The sequence below is a fragment of the Narcine bancroftii genome, chromosome 5 (genome assembly GCF_036971445.1).
Source record: "Narcine bancroftii isolate sNarBan1 chromosome 5, sNarBan1.hap1, whole genome shotgun sequence".
NCBI lineage: Eukaryota > Metazoa > Chordata > Chondrichthyes > Torpediniformes > Narcinidae > Narcine > Narcine bancroftii.
The window spans coordinates 183,930,289-183,952,127 of record NC_091473.1 but is presented as its reverse complement, the minus strand read 5'-3'; the positions used below and the strand labels follow the sequence as shown (position 1 = coordinate 183,952,127).

At 44.0% G+C, this 21,839-nt stretch overlaps 1 protein-coding gene across 1 annotated transcript; it reads left to right on the top strand.

Moving 5' to 3' along the window:
• The first annotated feature begins 657 nt into the window (after window positions 1-657).
• LOC138764329 (histone-lysine N-methyltransferase PRDM7-like) lies at window positions 658-21,629 on the top strand. The gene is made up of 4 exons (XM_069940092.1): window positions 658-781; window positions 5,262-5,484; window positions 12,844-12,911; window positions 19,056-21,629. Exons 1-3 carry the CDS (start codon window positions 698-700, stop codon window positions 12,867-12,869), a joined length of 333 nt encoding a protein of 110 aa, XP_069796193.1. The 5' UTR covers window positions 658-697; the 3' UTR covers window positions 12,870-12,911; window positions 19,056-21,629.
• The last annotated feature ends 210 nt before the right edge of the window (window positions 21,630-21,839 follow it).

Genomic DNA, 21,839 nt, shown 5'->3' with positions numbered 1-21,839 from the left:
GTCCATGTAGGGACAATAGGTGTAAGAGTAGGCCCTTCACCCCTTCGAGCCAGCATTGTCATTCACTGTGATGATTCATAGTCAGTACCCCATTCCTGCCTTCTTCCCATATCCCTTGACTCTGCTACCTTTAAGAGCTCGATCTAACTCTTTCTTGAACCTTCTCTGCATTCTTTCGATTTTATTGATATCTCCCCTCTAGTCAGGTGAACAAAACCAAATCTGGCCTCACCGATGAAAGTTTTGAACTTGCTGAGAGGCAGTTACTTAGTTACTTGGGTGGGTACTTCGGAAAGCACAAGCAGAAAGGAACGAGAAGCAAAATGTCGTATCCTTATGAAGTACTCCTTGAGCATCACATTTTGCACCAAAATGTCTCATCGCAGGTCACATCCCATTCAGAAGAGGACAAAAGGGAGGATTCACTGAGAAGCTGAATTCACCAAAAGAAGACTTGGTTTTCATTAAATGAGCAACAGGAAATTGCAAATCAAGCTTAAAATAGTTGCTAAAAAGGTACCTACATTCTCTTCAACTGTCTGTAATGTTCTAGATGGTGATGCAATGATAATAAACTGACTACAACATCATTTATTTGGGTTAACTTTATAGAAATTTTATTGATCGTTTTTATTGAATCCAGCTGTCTCCAGCAGAAAGATGTTGGGATCAACAAGTGACCAATCAATCCGAGAGAATGAGAAGAGAAGATATAATCTCAGAGATAAAGAGAGGAAAATTTTTACGGAAGAACAAGAGCTTCGTGACGACGATTATTTTTGTATGTCCAAAGCACCCATCTATTCCCATCAGATCCGCCGTAATTTTTTGAGAGTATCGTGGTGACGGCTCAGTAGCAGGACCACTGAGATCGCAATCCTATAGTTGCTCACAGGCTATGATTTTTTAAAAAAATGTTAAGAAATATAATCAACCAGATTGATAAAACACAAAGCTTACCAGATTCATGTAAAACAGCAATAATTACAGTAATACTAAAGCAAGGGAAAGATCCACTCGCACCAGCATCATATAGACCAATATCATTACTTAACACAGATTATAAGATAATAGCTAAACTATTAGCAAACAGATTAGCAGAGTATGTACCGAAAATGGTAAATCTAGACCAAACTGGATTTATTAAAAAAAGACGCACAACAGACAATATTTGTAAATTTATTAACTTAATTCATGCAGTAGAAGGGAGTAAAGCGCCAACAGTAGCAGTTGCTTTAGACGCAGAGAAGGCCTATGACAGAGTAGAATGGAATTATTTATTCAAAGTATTGCAAAAATTCAGTTTACCGGAGAAGTATATTAATTGGATTAAAGCATTATATAAGGGACCATTGGCGAAAGTGACAGTAAATGGATATATATCAAAGCAGTTTAACTTAAGCAGGTCAACACGGCAGGGATGCCCACTATCACCTTTATTGTTTGCGTTAGCTATAGAACCACTAGCAGAATTGATAAGAACAGAAAATAATATAAAAGGGATAAAAATAAAAGACAAGGAATATAAAATCAGTTTATTTGCGGATGATGTTATAGTATACTTAACAGAACCAGAACTATCAATAAAAGAATTATATAAGAAATTGAAAGAATATGGAGAAGTGTCGGATTACAAGATTAACGTAAATAAAAGTGAAGCAATGCCAATGAATAATGCGGATTTCTCAAAATTTAAGAAGGAATCACCATTCAGATGGCAAATGCAAGCAATAAGATACCTAGGTATACAATTAAATAAAAATCTCGGCCAACTATATACACTCAATTATTATCCACTAATGAAAAAATTACAGGACGATTTAGAGCATTGGAAAGATTTACCATTAACACTAATAGGAAGGATAAACTGTATTAAAATTAACATTTTTCCAAGGATATTATACCTATTTCAGGCATTGCCAATACACTTGACAGAGAAATTCTTCAAGGAGTTAAAGAAAATAATAAGGAAATTTTTATGGAAAGGGGGGAAACCGAGGATAGCACTAGATAAATTAACAGAATGGTATAAACAAGGAGGCTTACAACTGCCAAACTTTAAAAATTATTATAGAGCCGCACAATTAAGATACCTATCAGATTTTTACCAAACAAGGGAAAAGCCAGATTGGACTAGATTAGAATTAGATAAAATAGGGGAAAAGATTCCTGAACACATATTATATAAATGGGATGAAAAATTGGTACAACATAGAAGTTCTCCAGTATTACATCATCTACTCAATATTTGGAAGAAGATTCATGTAGAAAGGAATAAAACAAATTATCAATTACCAAAACTAATCTTGACGCAAAATAAGTTACTCCCTTTTACAATAGATAACCTTTCCTTTAGAGATGGGAGAAAAAAGGGATCAAAAGAATAGAAAATTGTTTTTCAGGAAATAGATTCTTATCCTTTGAACAAATGAAAGATAAATACAATATAACTCAAGATACAGTGTTGGCATATTACCAATTGAGATCCTACTTGAAGGAAAAATTAGGAAGCAGTCTGAGTTTACCAGACGGAAGTAACTTTGAATATGTGATTACAGATACAATGATAATCAAAAGATTTATAACAAATATGTATATTAAACTGCAAGAAAAGGAGAATGAGGAAACAAATGGTAAAACTAAACAAAAATGAGAACAAGATTTAAATATAAAGATAAAAAAGGAAACATGGGAGAAGTTATGTTCTGGAACGATGAGAAATACAATAAATACGAGGTTACGTATGATACAATATAACTGGATACACAGGCTATACATTACACCTCAAAAGTTAAATAGATGGGACCCAACAGTATCTGATAGATGTTTTCGATGTAAAAAAGAAATGGGAACAACAATTCATGCAATCTGGACGTGTGAGAAAGTAGAAAAATTTTGGGAAGATCTAAACCACATATTAAATAAAATTACAGAAAACTATATACCAAAGAATGCAGAGATCTTCCTCCTAAGTAACATAAAAAACAAAGAATTTGGAATTGATTTGGATGGTGCACAAAAAAGATTTGTTAAGATAGCTCTAGCCGTAGCAAAAAAATGTATTATGTCAACCTGGAAATTGGAAGATAATTTGAAAATACAACAATGGTATATAGAAATGAATAAATGTATTCCATTAGAAAAAATAACATATAGTTTAAGAAATAATATTGAAATATTTGAACAAATATGGGAGCCTTACATGAAACACAATAGAGAAATCCTACTGTGGACATTCACTACCTAAATTAACGAAAGGAGAAGGAAATGAAAAGAATTGACTCAGTGGAATTTCTTGTTTATTTTTATTGAATGACAACATTGTTTGACTGGTTTAATGTATCCTAGATTTTGTACTTTAAATGGACGGGAGGGGGGAGGTAGGGAGGGTGGGATGGGAGGAGGGAGGGGAGAAAATGGCACTGTATATATTTGAAAAGGAAAAAGTGTGTATCATGGTTAATGTGGTTTATGGTGTGAAAAATAAAAAATTTTTAAAAAAAAGAAATATACAAGAAATCACATGTATATTCCCTCAGAATTGGATGGTCCTTCTTGAATTTTTAAAATACCTGGGAATCTGACATTGAATGGTAAACTTTTTGTGCCTATTTTTAGAGAAGAGCAGTGCAATTCACTGCATAAATTCAGACATTGTGAAAAGAAGAAAGAATGTTGTTTCTGTTTGTCCACAAATTCAGATCAAAGTTGCCCTTTTGTATAGCGCCATGTTTTCTTCTGTCTTGGTGTCACTTCTCTCGATCTCTTTCGTTCATCTCATGATTTCTGAAGCCAAAATTGGTCCTCTGTCTAATAGTTATTTTGTTTGAGCAAATTGTGCATTTGGTAATGTATCACTTTGTTTTCTTTCTTTGGCTTGGCTTCGCGGACGAAGATTTATGGAGGGGGTAAAAAGTCCACGTCAGCTGCAGGCTCGTTTGTGGCTGACCAGTCCGATGCGGGACAGGCAGACACGATTGCAGCGGTTGCAAGGGAAAATTGGTTGGTTGGGGTTGGGTGTTGGGTTTTTCCTCCTTTGCCTTTTGTCAGTGAGGTGGGCTCTGCGGTCTTCTTCCAAGGAGGCTGCTGCCCGCCAAACTGTGAGGCGCCAAGATGCACGGTTTGAGGCGTTATCAGCCCACTGGGGACAATCACTTTGTTACAAACCCTGCAACTACTTTTCTGCAGTGGACCCTTTCTTCAATCTCTGATCTCTTTGAATGGTCTGAATTCACTTGCCTTGTTACAAGTACTTATTTGGTTCATATAGCTTGCTTTGACTTCTATCCTTTAAAGCACTTTCCTTTGAGTCTCCTCAGCTCACTACAGCACTTGCTCTGTGAACCATTTGCTGCATTTCATCCTGTTTGCACAATTAATGCACCGAATTTATCGTTGCAATTCTTCTCTTTAAGTTGATCGATGTCCTTTGAGCTAAATTTGCCCGCCCTTTTGCATAAAACATCCCATCTTATCCCAAGATATTCATGGTGACTGACTGATAACCTACTGCAGTTAATTCACACGTCTGCCGTTATTGATCTTTCATGGTAGGACTGCCTTCCCATACAGCTTACAATTTTTGAAAAGGTACACATCTTCAGTTCTGCAGAGCAGTCGAATTGTGGCATTATTATATTTTGAATTGCATGTTATAGGATCAAATAAGCTCCCATCTCCTTCAGTAACACCAACTGATTTTTTTTTTTAATTAGACATATAGCAAGACCAGCATTTCTGGCTCATGCAGCCCAGTTCACCCAATTAACCTAAAATACCCGTACGTTTTGAAATGTGGGTGAAAACCGGAGTATCCAGAGGAATCTTACGCAGACATGTGGAGAACCTCTAAACTCAATTCCAAACTGGGTCACTGGTGCAGAAATAGCATTGCCCTAACCGCTACGCTAAAGGAGCCATCCTAATTTGGGTCTGTGGTGGTACACCACTGGCCTACTGCAGGAGACAACCTCTGTACCTGCAGAAGAGCACGGGGACAAGACAACACCTGGCCAGCTCTCAATCAGCCGACCTTAATGGACCAAGCCCCTCCCAGTTGGGTGTCAATCACCCTCCAGGATATAAGCCAGAGCCGGCCCTTCAAAAACACTCTCAGAGCTCATAGCAGCACTTCTCACAGCTGGCTCCGTAGAAGTTTATATCGAATAAAGCCTGTTGTACAACCTTTATGTTTTGTGTGTTTGCTTCAGTTCCATAGCGCACCACAGATTCTGATTAGTTCTTCCTATTTTATGTTTCAGTTTGTGAAAATTGTGAGACATTTTTTTATTGAAGAATGCCCTGTGCATGGCCCTCCCGTCTTCATGAAGGACACCGATGTGGAATTCGATCATCCAGACAGAGCAAGTTTAACTCTTCTAGAGGGTCTCAGCATCGCCGTGTCAAAAATTCAGAAAGCTGGTCTTGGCATCTGGAATGAAGGGAAGCTTATTCCCAGAGGCGTTCATTTTGGATCCTATGAAGGTGAGGTTTCCAATGACAAAGCAGCAGTGGACAGAAAATGCCCAGTAGGCACCATCTGCTGAGGAAGGGTCATGAACTGTCTTTCTTTCTCCACAACTGCTGCTTAATCTACCGAGTATCTCCTACATTTTATGTTCATATTTCAGATTTTCAATGGGTGATTTTTTTTTTTCTTTTCATTCTTGCTTATTAACTTCCTGATCCATAAAGAGAAAATTCAAGACCTATTGATTTTCTGCAAGCTTGAATCTCCATCACAATTCCCTTCTCAGTTGGCTATCGGTGTAAACAGGCAGAGGTTGAAGACGTTTGCTCTATGCTGTGCGACACTCTCCTTTTCCTCTCACTTGCCGCCTTCCAGAAATGTTCACAAACTGAGACGAGATTGTGTGATATGTTTCTCCCAGACAGCAGCCACAAAATTACTGAGATTTTGTCAATGTCAACAAAATCTGACTTGAACCAAATGAAACAGAGAAAACGGTGAGAGCACCATGTTACCAATAGGTTCTTCACAGCTGGTCATTTTCAACGCTGAAAGAAAAAGCTGATAGAGCACCCCAACAAGCTTTAAGATTTTTTACTGTCACGTGTAATACATAAAAATGATATACCTCAACTTTCATCTGCTCTAAGGCAAACAATGGATTGCCCTAACCATTGACGGGCACCTGAAATTATTAGAGAAAGCGAAGCAAAGGAGGATCCCTTCAGAGCCACTGAGTGCTGGTGGATTTGCTTCCAGCACTCCTGCAGCCACACGTTCAAACCGTTGGCAACCTGAGCTCCAGATCCAAACTTCTGATATGATCAGAAAGCCTTCAGCGCTTGAGCTCTTCCTGCACTCAGCATCCTCTCCAATCCCAGTTCTGAGCCATGAGCCAGTCTCCAGCAGTCTGCAGCCTGTGTGGTTCCTTCAACCGCAAGTCACCAGCAGCCTGCGGCTTGTGTGGGTCCTTCAGTCTCTATGCCCTTTCCTGGTCCCCTGCTGTGGTCCCCTTCTCTGTAGGGTCATCTCCCATGGTTATCCTTCTCAATGGGGTGGTGGTCATGTTCTCCAATTTCTATTCCAAGCACTGGCCAGTCTGATGCTTCCCTGGTGTCTGCAGCTCCTCATGGTACGCTGCCAAGCACATCACTTCTCAGTTTCCTTCTCTACTCTCACATCTGTATGCCTGTCAGCCTATGCTTGCCCCCTTGCCTCTTCCTCCCTCCTCTTCTCCTCCCCTCTCCCTCCCCCAACCTTTTTATTTAGGTGCGTGGCTGTTTTACCTGAAACCTGACAAAGAGCCCAAGCATGAAATGTTAGTTACACTTTATTTCCTGTGGCCTGCTGAGTTTCTCCAAACTCTTGTATTTGGCCAAAAAATGTCACTGTTGGAGTGGTCTAATATAAAAATAAAATCATGTTAAACTGGTAAAGGAATGGTTAGTTTAAAACATTGAACCAGAATCTGTGCAAGCTTTATATTTATTTTCTTTAACAGAAGACACATCAGTAGTTGGCCTCAATATCAAAAACAATAAGTTGTGTAATGGATAAATATTGGGAGGAATTTGGTAAGATTAGTGGGCATACATTTTAAAACAGGTCTTATTTGAAATACTGAAGAATTCATATTCAGTAACATTGCAAAAACTATGGAGAATTTTATGCACATTTCACAAGTAGGTGATCATTGAAATGATGTCATTGAAATGAATAGACCATTGTTTGGAGGAGACAAACTGGCTGTTTAAAAGTACCTACAGAAAGGTCACTCCTGGATTTTGTTTATCTAAGACAACAACTTGACCAAGAGAGGAGAACTCCTGTGGTTTGCTGAAGAAGGTGGGGGTTTTTGGAAGTGAGAGATTCACATGGCTTTCTGGCAGTTGGCAGTTGGAGAGGGAGAAAGAGAGAGAGAGAGAGAGAAGATGACTTCCACAAGCTCTCTCAGTGTGTGACACTGAAAGCAGCTGAACAGTGCAAGCCAGGAGAAGCTGGTGGGAAACAGAAAAGCTCCAGAGAGGCAGATGGCTAGAAGTGCTACCAGTCTGATGTTTCTCTTGGAATAAGTGGAACAGATTCTGTTCATCTGTCATCCTGTGATGGCCTGAAAGAAAGAAGTTACCATCTGGAGAACCCTGATCGGGCAAGTTTCATCAGCAAGATCCTGAGGTGATTAATGGTGGTACCTCAGTTGTGGAAATCCTGGAACAACACATCTCTCTCTGCAAACCCTGAGCAGTAAACATTTACCTTTCAAGTACCAAAGCCTGGTGAACTTTATACATGTTCAGTTCTGTGCACAGCATAAGAATTGCCTGCAACCAGAGAACTTGAAAGAAGGAGAAATGAGATTGAACTGTGAACCAAAGAACTTTTATTAAATTTACACACACATTACATACACGTGTGCTTAGAATTAGAAGGGGGTCAATTTGAGTTAGTTAAGTATAGAGATAAGTTAAAGTTTGATTCTATTTTCATGTTTAAAGATAATTAAAAACAACTTATCTTGGTGAATGTCTATTGCTGCTGGGTTTTGGGGTCCTTTGGGCTCATATCAGTTGGACTGCAGAGAAGAGGTGAAAAATCTCATGATATGGTGCGGTGCGAGAATACAACCTGAGTCAATATGGATAAGATAAAGGAGATGATCGTGGACTTCAAGAGGACCAGGAATGACCACCCTCGACAACTCTGTTGTAGAGAGCACCAAGTACCTTGAGGTTCACTTAACTAGTGACCTATCGTGGACACTCAACATCTCCTCACTTGTCTTCTTTGGCTTGGCTTCGCGGACAAAGATTTATGGAGGGGGTAAAAGTCCACGTCAGCTGCAGGCTCGTTTGTGGCTGACAAGTCCGATGCGGGACAGGCAGACACGGTTGCAGCGGCTGCAGGGGAAAATTGGTTGGTTGGGGTTGGGTGTTGGGTTTTTCCTCCTTTGCCTTTTGCCAGTGAGGTGGGCTCTGTGGTCTTCTTCAAAGGAGGTTGCTGCCCGCCAAACTGTGAGGCGCCAAGATGCACGGTTTGAGGCGATATCAGCCCACTGGCGGTGGTCAATGTGGCAGGCACCAAGAGATTTCTTTAGGCAGTCCTTGTACCTTTTCTTTGGTGCACCTCTGTCACGGTGGCCAGTGGAGAGCTCGCCATATAACACGATCTTGGGAAGGCGATGGTCCTCCATTCTGGAGACGTGACCCATCCAGGGCAGCTGGATCTTCAGCAGCGTGGACTCGATGCTGTCGACCTCTGCCATCTCGAGTACTTCGACGTTAGGGATGAAAGCGCTCCAATGGATGTTGAGGATGGAGCGGAGACAACGCTGGTGGAAGCGTTCTAGGAGCCATAGGTGATGCCGGTAGAGGACCCATGATTCGGAGCCGAACAGGAGTGTGGGTATGACAACGGCTCTGTATACGCTTATCTTTGTGAGGTTTTTCAGTTGGTTGTTTTTCCAGACTCTTTTGTGTAGTCTTCCAAAGGCACTATTTGCCTTGGCGAGTTTGTTGTCTATCTCATTGTCGATCCTTGCATCTGATGAAATGGTGCAGCCGAGATAGGTAAGCTGGTTGACCGTTTTGAGTTTTGTGTGCCCGATGGAGATGTGGGGGGGCTGGTAGTCATGGTGGGGAGCTGGCTGATGGAGGACCTCAGTTTTCTTCAGGCTGACTTCCAGGCCAAACATTTTGGCAGTTTCCGCAAAGCAGGATGTCAAGCGCTGAAGAGCTGTCTCTGAATGGGCAACTAAAGCGGCATCGTCTGCAAAGAGTAGTTCACGGACAAGTTTCTCTTGTGTCTTGGTGTGAGCTTGCAGGCGCCTCAGATTGAAGAGACTGCCATCCGTGCGGTACCGGATGTAAACAGCGTCTTCATTGTTGGGGTCTTTCATGGCTTGGTTCAGCATCATGCTGAAGAAGATTGAAAAGAGGGTTGGTGCGAGAACACAGTCTTGCTTCACGCCATTGTTAATGGAGAAGGGTTCAGAGAGCTCATTGCTGTATCTGACCCGACCTTGTTGGTTTTCGTGCAGTTGGATCATCATGTTGAGGAACTTTGGGGGGTATCCGATGCGCTCTAGTATTTGCCAAAGCCCTTTCCTGCTCACGGTGTCGAAGGCTTTGGTGAGGTCAACAAAGGTGATGTAGAGTCCTTTGTTTTGTTCTCTGCACTTTTCTTGGAGCTGTCTGAGGGCAAAGACCATGTCAGTAGTTCCTCTGTTTGCGCGAAAGCCGCACTGTGATTCTGGGAGAATATTCTCGGCGACACTAGGTATTATTCTATTTAGTAGAATCCTAGCGAAGATTTTGCCTGCAATGGAGAGCAACGTGATTCCCCTGTAGTTTGAGCAGTCTGATTTCTCGCCTTTGTTTTTGTACAGGGTGATGATGGTGGCATCACGAAGATCCTGAGGCAGTTTTCCTTGGTCCCAACAAAGCTTGAAAAACTCATGCAGTTTGGCATGCAGAGTTTTGCCGCCAGCCTTCCAGACCTCTGGGGGGATTCCATCCATACCAGCTGCTTTGCCACTTTTCAGTTGTTCGATTGCCTTATATGTCTCATCCAGGGTGAGGACCTCATCCAGCTCTAGCCTTAGGGGCTGTTGAGGGAGCTGGAGCAGGACGGAATCTTGGACTGAGCGGTTGGCACTGAAAAGAGATTGGAAGTGTTCTGACCATCGGTTGAGGATGGAGATCTTGTCGCTGAGGAGGACTTTGCCATCTGAGCTGAGCAGCGGGCTTTGGACTTGGGGTGAGGGGCCGTACACAGCCTTTAGAGCCTCGTAGAAACCCCTGAAGTCGCCAATGTCCGCGCTGAGCTGGGTTCGTTTGGCGAGGCTAGTCCACCACTCGTTTTGGATTTCCCGGAGTTTGCGCTGAAGATGGCTGCATGCGCGATGGATGGCTTGTTTCTTCTCTGGACAGGACGGCATTGTAAGGTGAGCCTGGTGGGCAGCTCGCTTCTTTGCCAGCAGCTCCTGGATTTCCTGGCTGTTTTCATCAAACCAGTCCTTGTTTTTCCTGGAGGAGAAGCCCAGTACCTCTTCAGTGGATTGCAGTATGGTAGTCTTCAACTGATCCCAGAGGGTTTCAGGGGACGGGTCCGTGAGGCGGGTTGCATCGTCGAGCTTTGCTTTGAGGTTTTCTTGGAAGTCTCCTCTCGCTTCGTCTGACTGCAGGTTTCCAACATTGAACCTCTTTCTGGGGGCTTTACTGTTCCTGGGCTTTGGCTTGAAGTGAAGGTTGAGCTTGCAGCGAACCAGCCGGTGGTCAGTGTGGCATTCCGCGCTAGGCATGACCCTGGTGTGGAGCACATCTCGTTTGTCACTTTCTCGCACCAGGATGTAGTCCAGGAGATGCCAGTGTTTGGATCGGGGATGCATCCAGGTGGTCTTAAGGCTGTCCCTCTGCTGAAAAAGGGTGTTTGTAATGACAAGCCGCTGTTCTGCGCAGAGCTCCAACAGGAGGCGCCCATTGTCGTTGCACTTGCCGACGCCATGCTTGCCCAGGATTCCTGGCCAGGTTTCTGAGTCTTTGCCGACACGAGCGTTGAAGTCGCCCAGGCTGACAACCTTGTCGGCTGTAGGGGTGCGTTGGATGAGGTTGCGCAGGTCGGTGTAGAACTTGTCCTTTTCTGCTGGTTCCGCCTGGAGGGTTGGAGCATAGACACTGATGAGGGTGATGTGACGCTTGTTTTGAAGGGGGAGTCGCATGGACATGATTTGGTCCGAGAGGCCTGTCGGAAGGTTTTCGAGTTTGGAGGCAATGAAGCTCTTGACCATGAAGCCTACACCAGATAGGTGTCGTTCATCCGAAGGCTTGCCAGACCAGTTGAGTGTGTAGCCCGCGCCGCGTTCTTGGAGGCTGCCTACATCTGCCAGGCGGACTTCACTGAGAGCGGCTATGTCGATGTCAAGTCTGAGGAGTTCATGTGCGATGAGGGCAGACCGACGTTCAGGTTGGTGGCTGTCAGCCTTGTCTAGCATGGTTCTGATGTTCCAGCATGCTAGCTTGAGTTTGTGAGCATCTTTTGAGGGGGAGGACGTGGAGGGGGAGGACGTGGAGGGGGAGGACGTGGACCTGTCCTCGGGCCTGCGCAAAGGAGCTTTTAGGTGGAGTGCAGTGTGCGCAGTACTGGCCCCACCCTTTACACCCATGGTTCGTGTGCCGTGGCCGAGCAAGCTGGGACGTGGCAGCGAGGTCCTTGGGTCGTAGGTTTTATATCGGAGTGGCCTTGTCCTATGCAGGTTTCTTACCCGGGCTGGAGGGGTCTGCCTCCCCTCCTAGGTCGGTCCATACTGCCCGGACCGGGGCCGAGGCCGCCGCAGCTCTCCCTGTGCCCGGATCGGGGCCTCCGCCTGCCTCACTCGACTGAGGCCGGGACCGCCGTCTCCCCCTTGCTCCTGCCCGGATCGGGGCCGCCGCCGCCTACCCTTCGCCCGGACCGGGGCCGGGGCCGCTGCTGCTCTCCCTGTGCCCGGACTGGGGCCGCCGCCTCCCACTCCCTGCCCGGATCGGGGCCTCCGCCTGCCTCACTCGACCGAGGCCAGGGCCGCCGACTCCCCCTTGCTCCTGCCCGGATCGGGGCCGCCGCCGCCTACCCTTCGCCCGGACCGGGGCCGGGGCCGCTGCTGCTCTCCCTGTGCCCGGACTGGGGCCGCCGCCTCCCACTCCCTGCCCGGACCGGGGCCTCCGCCTACCTCACTCGACTGAGGCTGCCTCACTCAACATCTCCTCACTTGTAAGGAAGGTGCAACAGCCACTGCATTTCCTGAGAAGACTGAAATGAGCAAGGCTACCAGCCACCATCATGTCATCCTCCTACAGGAGCTCCATTGAAAGTCTCCTGGCCGGCTGCTTTACAGTGTGTAACAGTTGTTGCAGAGAAATGGATCAGAGGTCAATCCACACGACCATAAGAGTGGCAGAGAGGATCAATGGAGTCCCGCATCCCATCGATGTGATCTACTGGGAGCGTTATCTGAAGCGGGCACGCAAAATCATTGAGGATCTCTTCAACCCTCCACATGGCATCTTTCAGCTGCTCCCAAGAGATAGAGGAATATCAGAGCCAGCACCAGACTGAGGAACTGTTCCTTTTCATGGGCAGTGAGAATGCTGAATGACCAAAGGAGCTGCTCATGTTAACCCTGATTCTCATACTCATGAAACAAAAATTTTTTTTTGTGTATATGAATGCTTGTCCTGCACATATATTCTTTGTCTGCATTTATGTTATGTTTGGTTGTTTGTCTGCGTGTTGTGCGCTGAGGACCAGAGAATGTTATTTCATCAGGTTGTAATTTTAAAATCAGATGACCATAAACTTGACTTTATTAATCTTGTTTGTATCTCGAAATCTTTCTCTAGATCAACAGGATAAACAACAACATTGAATACATTGATGCCCAGGACAAATTTAAATCAAACTGGATGAGGTAAGGAAAGATTAATGCCGGTGATCAGGATTGCAAGATACATTGAGACCATCAGTGTTCTGTCTTAAATCATTGATCCAGAAAGAATCAGTACTCCATCCAGCAGATGCCTTCTCTGCCTATACTAAGTTTTGACAACCTCGCCCCATGATACACAACTCCCATCTCAAACTGCGTGTTCCTGGGATGTTACCTGATGCTCAAAACCTCTCATCGAATAATTAGCCAGTTCTGAATTGATCTGTGGCTGGGAATAACAAAGCCACAATTAAAATTAGGTCTCATTGTGGGACGTACGTGAATACATCATTCTATGGAACATATAATTAACCACGTCATGTTGCCTCACACCTTTCTCCTTTACCTCCCTGTAAACAACGGAGCTAACCCTTACCTTTAAAGAAATTGCTCGAGATAAAAATTGAGAACAAAGAACATTTATTATACAACAATGCAAAGTTGGGTGCTTCCCCTTACCCTGGGAATACACACATACACTGGGGCTCACCCAACTTTTATACAGTTTATCTCAGTATAGGAATAACCCCTGCCCCCTTACATTCTTCTGCCTCCTGCTGGAGAGGTTTGGCATTAGGCAATCCTGCCTGCCTACCTGCTGTTTCTGTGCACTTGGAGGACCAGGGGGTTTCCTGTCGGTGTCTTCTCATGTCATTATCCCCATTGTCCTTATTCATAACCTTGCCCTTGTCCCCATTCACACCTATCCAACTCTCAGAGCTACAGTCCCTTGATAAATCTGTGTATGGCTTACTAATTATATATGTAGAACTGGCTAATACTGTCTAATTATTTATGCGCAAGCCTTGCTAATTCTATCTGGGGCTTGGAGACCCTTATCTCGTTCAGACTAACTCTACTTCTATCATCAATTATCTGTCCTTATCTCCTTCAGTTAGTGAACTTGCTGATTCTCTAGGAGATTCTTATCTTACTCAGACAGTGTCAGCTTCCTGCCTTCTAATATCCATGTCTCATGTTGTTTGTACTGGCTTCATTAATTTACTTATGTATCAATTTTATTTTCTTCATGTTCATATTGCAATATCAGTTTTTCTCATCTCTCACAGAGCCAATATTTTCTGCATCTGTCCTGTGTGAGATTTCATCATTGCTCTCTCTGACCAGCATATTTTAGGTTGAAAATCAACAAAACTGCAGGTGCTTGTAAACTACAATCAAAATGGTAAATGCTGGAAACATTAAGCAGAACAGGTCATGTCTGTCGCAAGAGAAACACCAGTAAGTTTGACTCAAAGACACAGTCAGAGTTTAGGTCAAATTTATTTGATATTTAAGGTTGAAATTTTGGCATGGCTGGGGCATCCCCAGTTTTAGCAGACCTCACTGAGAGATTTACATTCTGGAGGAATGATCTTCCAGAAGAGATAGTTGCAGCAGGGTCCCTTCTGTCATTTAACAGAAGGTTAAACAGAAGAAGAAGAAGAAGAAGAAGAAGAAAGAAGAATGTGTACATGGATGTGAGGGGGTTGGATGAGACAAAAATTGAGAACAAAGAACATTTATTATACAACAATGCAAAGTTGGGTGCTTCCCCTTACCCTGGGAATACACACACATACTGGGGCTCACCCAACTTTTATGCAGTTCATTAGTTCATTTCAGTGTAGAGGTACCCCCCCCCCCACCATTCTTCTGCCTCCTGGATAAGTTTGGCATTAGGCAATCCTGTCTGCCTACGTGCTGTTTCTGTGAACTTGGAGGACCAGGGGGTATCCTGTCATTGTCCTTATTCACAAACCTGCCTTTGTCCTTATTCACACCTTCCCAACACTCAGGGCTTACTAAAAACTCTTATATGCAGAACTTGCTAATTCTGTCTAAGGCTTACTAATTACATATGCGGAACTTGCTGACTCTCTAAGGCTAGAAGACCCTTATCTTATTCAGACTAACTTTACTTCCTACATTCTACCCTTATCCTATTCAGACTGGCTTTATTCATTATACATATATCCATACTAGCTTTCTTCATCTCTCATGTTTTCATATTAGTTTTACTCATCTCTCACAATCCTCACTTTACTTTTAGCTACGTTTCGTGAATTCTCAACTGGAATGTATTACTTGTAAACTTGGTCTTTTTCCCAGCGAGTCAGTAAATGAACTGCAGTCTCAGCATCATCAGACAGAATTTGGGAAACATACATCCTTTGGGTTATAGTGATCTGACGAGGGGTCCATTGAATTAAATACTGTACACAAGTCTTTAGGCAGGGGAGCACCATAATGGCCAGAATAGTGAGTCCACCTGCTATAAGGGCTGTGGGTATCAGACTCCAGTTACCAATAAAAAGTCTAGTCCATCCCACACCGGACGGACCAAGGTTGCCAAGTCTGAACCTGGGCATGGGAAGATTTTCGAACTCCTGAAGAAGTGTCTTTAACCGCCTGACCGTATCTGTCGTCTTTCTTCAGCCCATAAATTCAGGGCCATCACTGTCTGTTCGGTGATGATCTCCAAGGCTGGAGTCTGATTAAACGATTTAAATGCCAAGCAGTTGTGGTGTTCTGGAGCAGCTTACGTCATTTACAACTGGAACTCCCCTTACAGTGGTGGTTCTTAACATTCCGAATGTCTGTGTGACCCAAAGGATGATTTACAGGAGACCAAGTTGGGGAGGGGTGTTTCTTGTCACTTAACCTGTGAGTTGCAGCTTGTCTGCGAACATTAGCATAAGTATCACTGAACCTGTGAGTTGCAGCCTGTCTGTGAACATTAGCATCTGTATTCACTCTATCTCTGCTACATGTACAATCCTGACTAACATTCTGTCTGTCATTGTCCCACCATCTTCTTTGTGCTATCTCTTTAAAACTCCTCATTTTAATACCAGTAGAGGCCGAAATACAAATCAAATCTACTCCCCTAGGGCCGTTCTGTTCCCCTGGTCCATGTTGGGATCCTATATTAACCCATACCCCACTATGACTATACTCTATACCTGTGCCCTGTCTACATTCTAAAGGTAAATAATTGTCACCTCTGCTGCCCCTGTTCCAGGAGGACTTAATACATCATGAGCAATTTGGTGATTTCCCAAAAATTGGGAACCAACAAGTAAACATAACAACAAATCGTAAAAATAGCATTACAGCACTTTTTCCCCGCGTAGTGTAACTTTCAGATCAGAAGGATGAAGGACTGCACACCAGGTGGAGGGTAGATTATCAATGTCGTTAGTCCGTGGATCAGCAGCTTGTTTAAATCGTTCTATGTGAGTCCACCCCTTTTCTTTCATTCGCACTGCAGTGTCTGTAATCAAAAGTACACAATAGGGGCCGTCCTAGACAGGTTTTAGTTGGTGATCTTGCCATGCTTATATACCCAATCAACAGATTTAATAAAATGAATAGGATGCTCCAGGGGTGGGTTTTGAGCTAATAAACCCTTCCGTTTTAATTCGTATAGAGAGGCAGAAAGTCCCTTTCTGAGTCGTTAGCCTCAGGGGTAGGGGTATTAAAAGGTGACATACAAGGTTCGAGTATACCATCTTTCACCAACTGGTCAATTACTGGCTGCAGCCCCTTTCGGCCAGCCATCAGAATTGGATACTGCTTTCGTCTAATTACTTGCTCAGGATCTTTTAAAGTAACTTGCAGGGGAGGAATATCTAACACTCCTCTATTGCTTCTTTTTGCCCATACTCCAGGATTTATTAGTTCCCGATCCTCCTCGGTTAATACATACAATTGAACCCCAATACCTGATTCCTGTGGTCTGGTGCCGATAGCCAATTGGTCCTGTAAATCTCGTCCTAACAAACAAACTCCAGCTTGGGGAACTAGTAGAATGTCCTCCGTTACTATCTTCTCTCCCATTTCTATTCTTACATCCCTTAATACAGGGACCATAAAATCTGTTCCTCCCACTCCCGAAATCATCACTGTCCCTTCTATTTTAACACCCTCGGGTGGTTGTAAAATACTAGACCGGGCTGCCCCAGAATCTACTAAAAAGGTCATCTTGTCACTATGGGGTTCTATGCTTAAATTTACCAATGGTTCTCCGTGCAGCCCCACAGTGTGTATTGACTGAGAACTGTGACCCTCCTATTCATAATCTGCTTCCATCAGTGCGTAAGATCACGTCTCCCTGGCTTGCATTGGGCATTCTCTCTTAAAATGTCCCTCCTTTTTACAATGGTAGCAAACTAATGCTCCTATTTCCCAATTCCTACCTGGATTACCACGAGGTCCCGGGAACGGTCGTCATCCCCGGAATTCCCCTCTACCCTTGCCCCTGCTCTAGTCTCTACTCTCCCACTCCCGGAACTCCTCCCAATGTCCAAGAGCTGCCACACAGCCCCTACCCTTTCCTTGCTGTTCCTCCACGACTTCCTTGACTGCCTGCATCAAAATCTTAGCCTTTCCTTTCTGTTTATTGGGCATTCTCTCTTAAAATTATGCACCTCCTTACTAGTCAGGGGCACATTTACGAAACTGAGACCCCCCCTCCCATGGGAACTTCCCGTAAAGGTCTCATCCAGTTAATTTCTGGCTTATCCTCTCCTTTATAATGTCTAGATTCCTGCTCTCCGGGAAATGAATCAAAGGGTTCTGCCCTTCCCTCCCGGAGGGTCTCACACTGTTTTGAATCAAAGTCTCCTCCCTCTCTTGTCAATTGAGGTGGTAATCTAGTACTTCGTGAACAGGTCATCATACCACCCCTACTTTCTTCTCCTTTCTTTAGCTGTGGGGGGGAGGGGAAGGTGAAGAAGGGTAGAGCATAGGAGAGAGGGGAAAGATAGGAGCCGGCATAGGAGGGGCATAAGGTAGAGGAAGGGAATGTAACACATCCCATCCTTGTGTTTCAGGGACATCCTCATCCTTCTTGTCCTTGCATTCCTTTACATTCAAACCCAGTTGATCAACCGATCCACTGAGCCAGCAGGCTGCATATTCTTTGCTCTCAATATTATCTCTTTGGTTTTGATAGAGCCAGATGTTCAATGCCTGACACATCCAGTTAGTCCTCATCGGATCCGAACTTTGACCAATATACCGAATTCCCTTTTATCGGGGTTTTAACCCATTCCAGACAGCAATACCTGACCATGGTCTGTTTGTCTTTCCCGCGGGTTCTCCCCGCACCCCAATCAGATAACATTAATCCTAACGGACTTTGCTTAGTTATCTGATCGTCCCGTCCTTCCTTAGGACTATTTTCCTTGCTACTCACACCTCCCATACTAACAGGTAAGTAAAATTCCTCTCACTGGGATCCAGTAGCTATTCCTAGCGCGCTTCCTTAACATCCTCCCGTCGTTTGTTCTCAATGCCTCTTCTCGGATATCACTCGCTTCATCCACTGACCAGTCACCCGTCGTCCGTGAGTCCAGCTGAATCAGCCGGGGTGCACCTACCCTCGTCGTCAGGCACTCTGTCAGTGGAGGGAGTGGGATCCCGGACGAGCCCCCATTTGTGAGAAACAGAAGGACCTTCACAGAATTTGCTCGAGAGAAAAATTGAGAACAAAGAACATTTATTATACAACAATGCAAAGTTGGGTGCTTCCCCTTACCCTGGGAATACACACATACACTGGGGCTCACCCAACTTTTATACAGTTCATTTCAGTGTAGAGGTACCCTCCCCCCCTACCATTCTTCTGCCTCCTGGATAAGTTTGGCATTAGGCAATCCTGTCTGCCTACGTGCTGTTTCTGTGAACTTGGAGGACCAGGGGGTATCCTGTCTGTGCTGTGACCCATCATGTCATTGTCCTTATTGTCCTAAACCTGCCTTTGTCCTTAATCACACCTTCTCAACCCTCAGGACTTACTAACTCTTATATGCAGAACTTGCTAATTCTGTCTAAACTAATTACATATGCGGAATTTGCTGACTTCTCTCTAAGGCTAGAAGACCCTTATCTTATTCAGATTAACTTTATGCATTACACATATTTTCATATTAGTTTTACTCATCTCTCACATGGGCAGAGAGCAGGAGGGCGGCGGAGCTAGTGGTGTTGTTCAAGTGAACCGGCATGGACTCGAAGGGCTGACACGGCCTGTTTCCATGCTGTAAACGGTTATATGGTTATATGGATTCTCTTGCTATTTTTAAGTGTCTGCTTTATATTTGCTTGCTTGTGTTCCAGGTTTGTGAATTGTGCCAGGAAAGAGGAGGAGCAGAACCTTGTCACCTTCCAGCACCATGGAAAGATTTATTACTGGACCTGCAAGCCTGTTCCTCCTCACTGCAAGTTGCGGGTGTGGTACAGTGATGACTATGCCAGGGAGCTTGGAATTACATTGGACCACAGGGTGGATATCAAGTTAGGAAGCAAAAAGTGAGGATTCCAATCAAATCGGGAAACTCCCGGCAAACTTAGTTTTTATACAATAGAAATGCGGCTGTTTAAAGTGGCACATAGGATCTTAGAGTCAGAGAGTTCCGTGACACAGAATCAGGGCCTGTTCTCATCCAAACCATTTATGTGGCATGATAAATGACAGGGGACCCAGGTTCAATCTCTATGGCACACTGGTGTTTGTGGGCCTACAATCTAATAAACACACCTCCACTACCACCCTCTGACTCCTTCCACCCAGGTAATTTTGTATCCAACTAGGTAACACACCCTGGACTCGCTGATGCTGGCCAGCCTAACAGTCAGGACCTTGCTAATATCCTAGTAAATAACATATATTGCCCTGCCTCTTTCCATCCTCTTTGAAACCTTTTCAAAAAATCTCAGTTAAGTCCACAATACATACATTCCCACACACAAAGCCATGTTGACTATCCCCTACTTCCTCATCGGTCCTTGCCTTTTCAACCACAGTTTGATCCTGTCTCTCAGAATCCCCTCCAGTAATGTTCCCACCACTGAGATGTTCAGCTCACTGGTCTGCACTTCCCCGACGTGCTCCTGCAGTTTTGAAGTACATCAGCCACCCTCTAGTCCAGCGTTTCTAAACCTTTTTACCCTTGTGGAACTCTTGAAATAGTTTTCATGTCCCAGGGAACCCCGGCATAAAAATTCTTATGTACCATTATTAATATCTATCTCTTTTATATTTTTATCGTAGTTCACGTGGTAAGCATTGTATATTTTTTTTGGATAACTTGTTGAAGGAAAAATGACCCCTTTCTTTGTCAAATTTATTGGCAATGCAAAAAAATACTGTTCGTTTATGAGACCTCACTCCGAGGTTTTCATTCTCAAAAAAAATCTGTAAACACACAGAGAAAAAATAAACATCAATAACCAATATGACATGCGTGTAACACATGAACGAAAGCAGATAACTATTACAGTAACTTATAATTTATTGACAATGTTGAAAAGGCATAAGGATAAATCAAGGTACAATGTCCAATGAACAAATATATGCGCCAAGGAAATGTTATTTTCAAAGCCGATTTAGAGAGTGAGATTTGCTCCTCTAATGTGAAACCTGTGCTTGTCTTTTGCTACACAAATACTTCATTGAATTTTAGATAAATACACACGGATTTCATTTTCAACTGAAAGGAGGCCATTTCTGTCTGCTTTTGATGCTTGTTAAATAAGAAAAGGTTTGCTCACACATGCAAGAGGATGAAAAATGCAGCACTCAACGATACACGAATCCACCACGTACAGGTCCTGACCACCAACCAGTGAAGGTGGTTTAACACTGGCGCCATATAGACATCGCTAAGTACATTCCCTGTGATTATTATAATTTTAAATAATATGAGGTTGAAACCTTTATTCCAGCAATATGCCGTCCGTGTATAGTAAAATTACGAATATAAAATTAAACAAAATTACTCAATTAGCCAATTTATCACTGTTTCTCGTGGAACCCCTAGCGACCTCTTGAGGAACCCTAGTTGAGAAACACTGCTCCAGACTTTGGTACCTCACTAGTTGCAAAGGAAGAAATACAAATCTGTGCCAGTGTCCAGGAATTCCTTCTTATTATCCAAAACCAAGCGGCAGTGGTACAGATGGTAAATAAAAGCACAGAGAATTACAGTGAACGATGTGAGAGTTGTTAAAAGCATAATCCCCCTGTGGATGCAGTGAATTCATTATTAATAGTCTTGGAGTAATTCGAGCTGAATCAATTGAGTGAGCCACTCTGCACCTTTGTGCTTTGTCCCTGCTGTTGTCCCCAGCAACTCCCAGCCTGAGATTTTATCTGCCGTGCACTTAGCTTCTCTTCGCCCATTTATCAGCAGGTTATCACCCTGGCTAGAAGGATTGTTAAAAACATTATTGATGCTTATCCTGTTCCTTAGGCACATGAAGGAGAAATAATTCCATCAACATTGAATTTTTATTGAAACTCTCTAAAGACTGACATAATCTTTCACCAGACAAAGAAGTAAATGTATATAAACACAGAGATGACTGGAAGTAATGAGTTCAGAGAAAATGCATGATATAGGAAGTGGTTTTGGTGGTGTTCAGCTGGAGGGGTAAAAAAGTGGAGGTGTCTGAGACCTATCATCTGGCTTTGGCCAGACTGAGGTCAGTCTGCCAGTGTTAAGTTAATGCTAATGCCATCTGGTTGGGGGGTGCCAGACCAAAGATGAGATGTTATTCCTTCACTTTGCAGGTGGTCTCAGCCTGGCAATGCATGTTGGCAAGGGAATGGGGCATGGAATTGAAATGGGTGGCCACTGGGAGATGTCTGCTATTGCAGCAGACAGGGCTGAGGTGCTCAACAAAGCGATCTTCCTGTCGACGGCCACTCTCTCCAATGTAGAGATCAAAACAGGAGCACCAGATGCAGTACACGACCCCTGTGGTGAGGGAGGAAGTGTGGGTGCAAGTGGAGCACCTCCTGTGGTTGGAGGAGAACCTTTCCTGCAGCTCGGTCCCTCTCTCTTCTCTTTTCCGTCTGTCTCCTTTACTCCAGCTTGGCATTCAAAGAGCTCACCCCCT

Bases quoted from the DNA above. Each gene is read 5' to 3' on its own strand.
- LOC138764329 (XM_069940092.1), top strand. From the start codon at position 698: ATGAGAAGAGAAGATATAATCTCAGAGATAAAGAGAGGAAAATTTTTA. The intron at 782-5,261 runs GTATGTCCAAAG...TTTATGTTTCAG, and splicing joins TCGTGACGACGATTATTTTT to TTTGTGAAAATTGTGAGACA. The intron at 5,485-12,843 runs GTGAGGTTTCCA...ATCTTTCTCTAG, and splicing joins TCATTTTGGATCCTATGAAG to ATCAACAGGATAAACAACAA.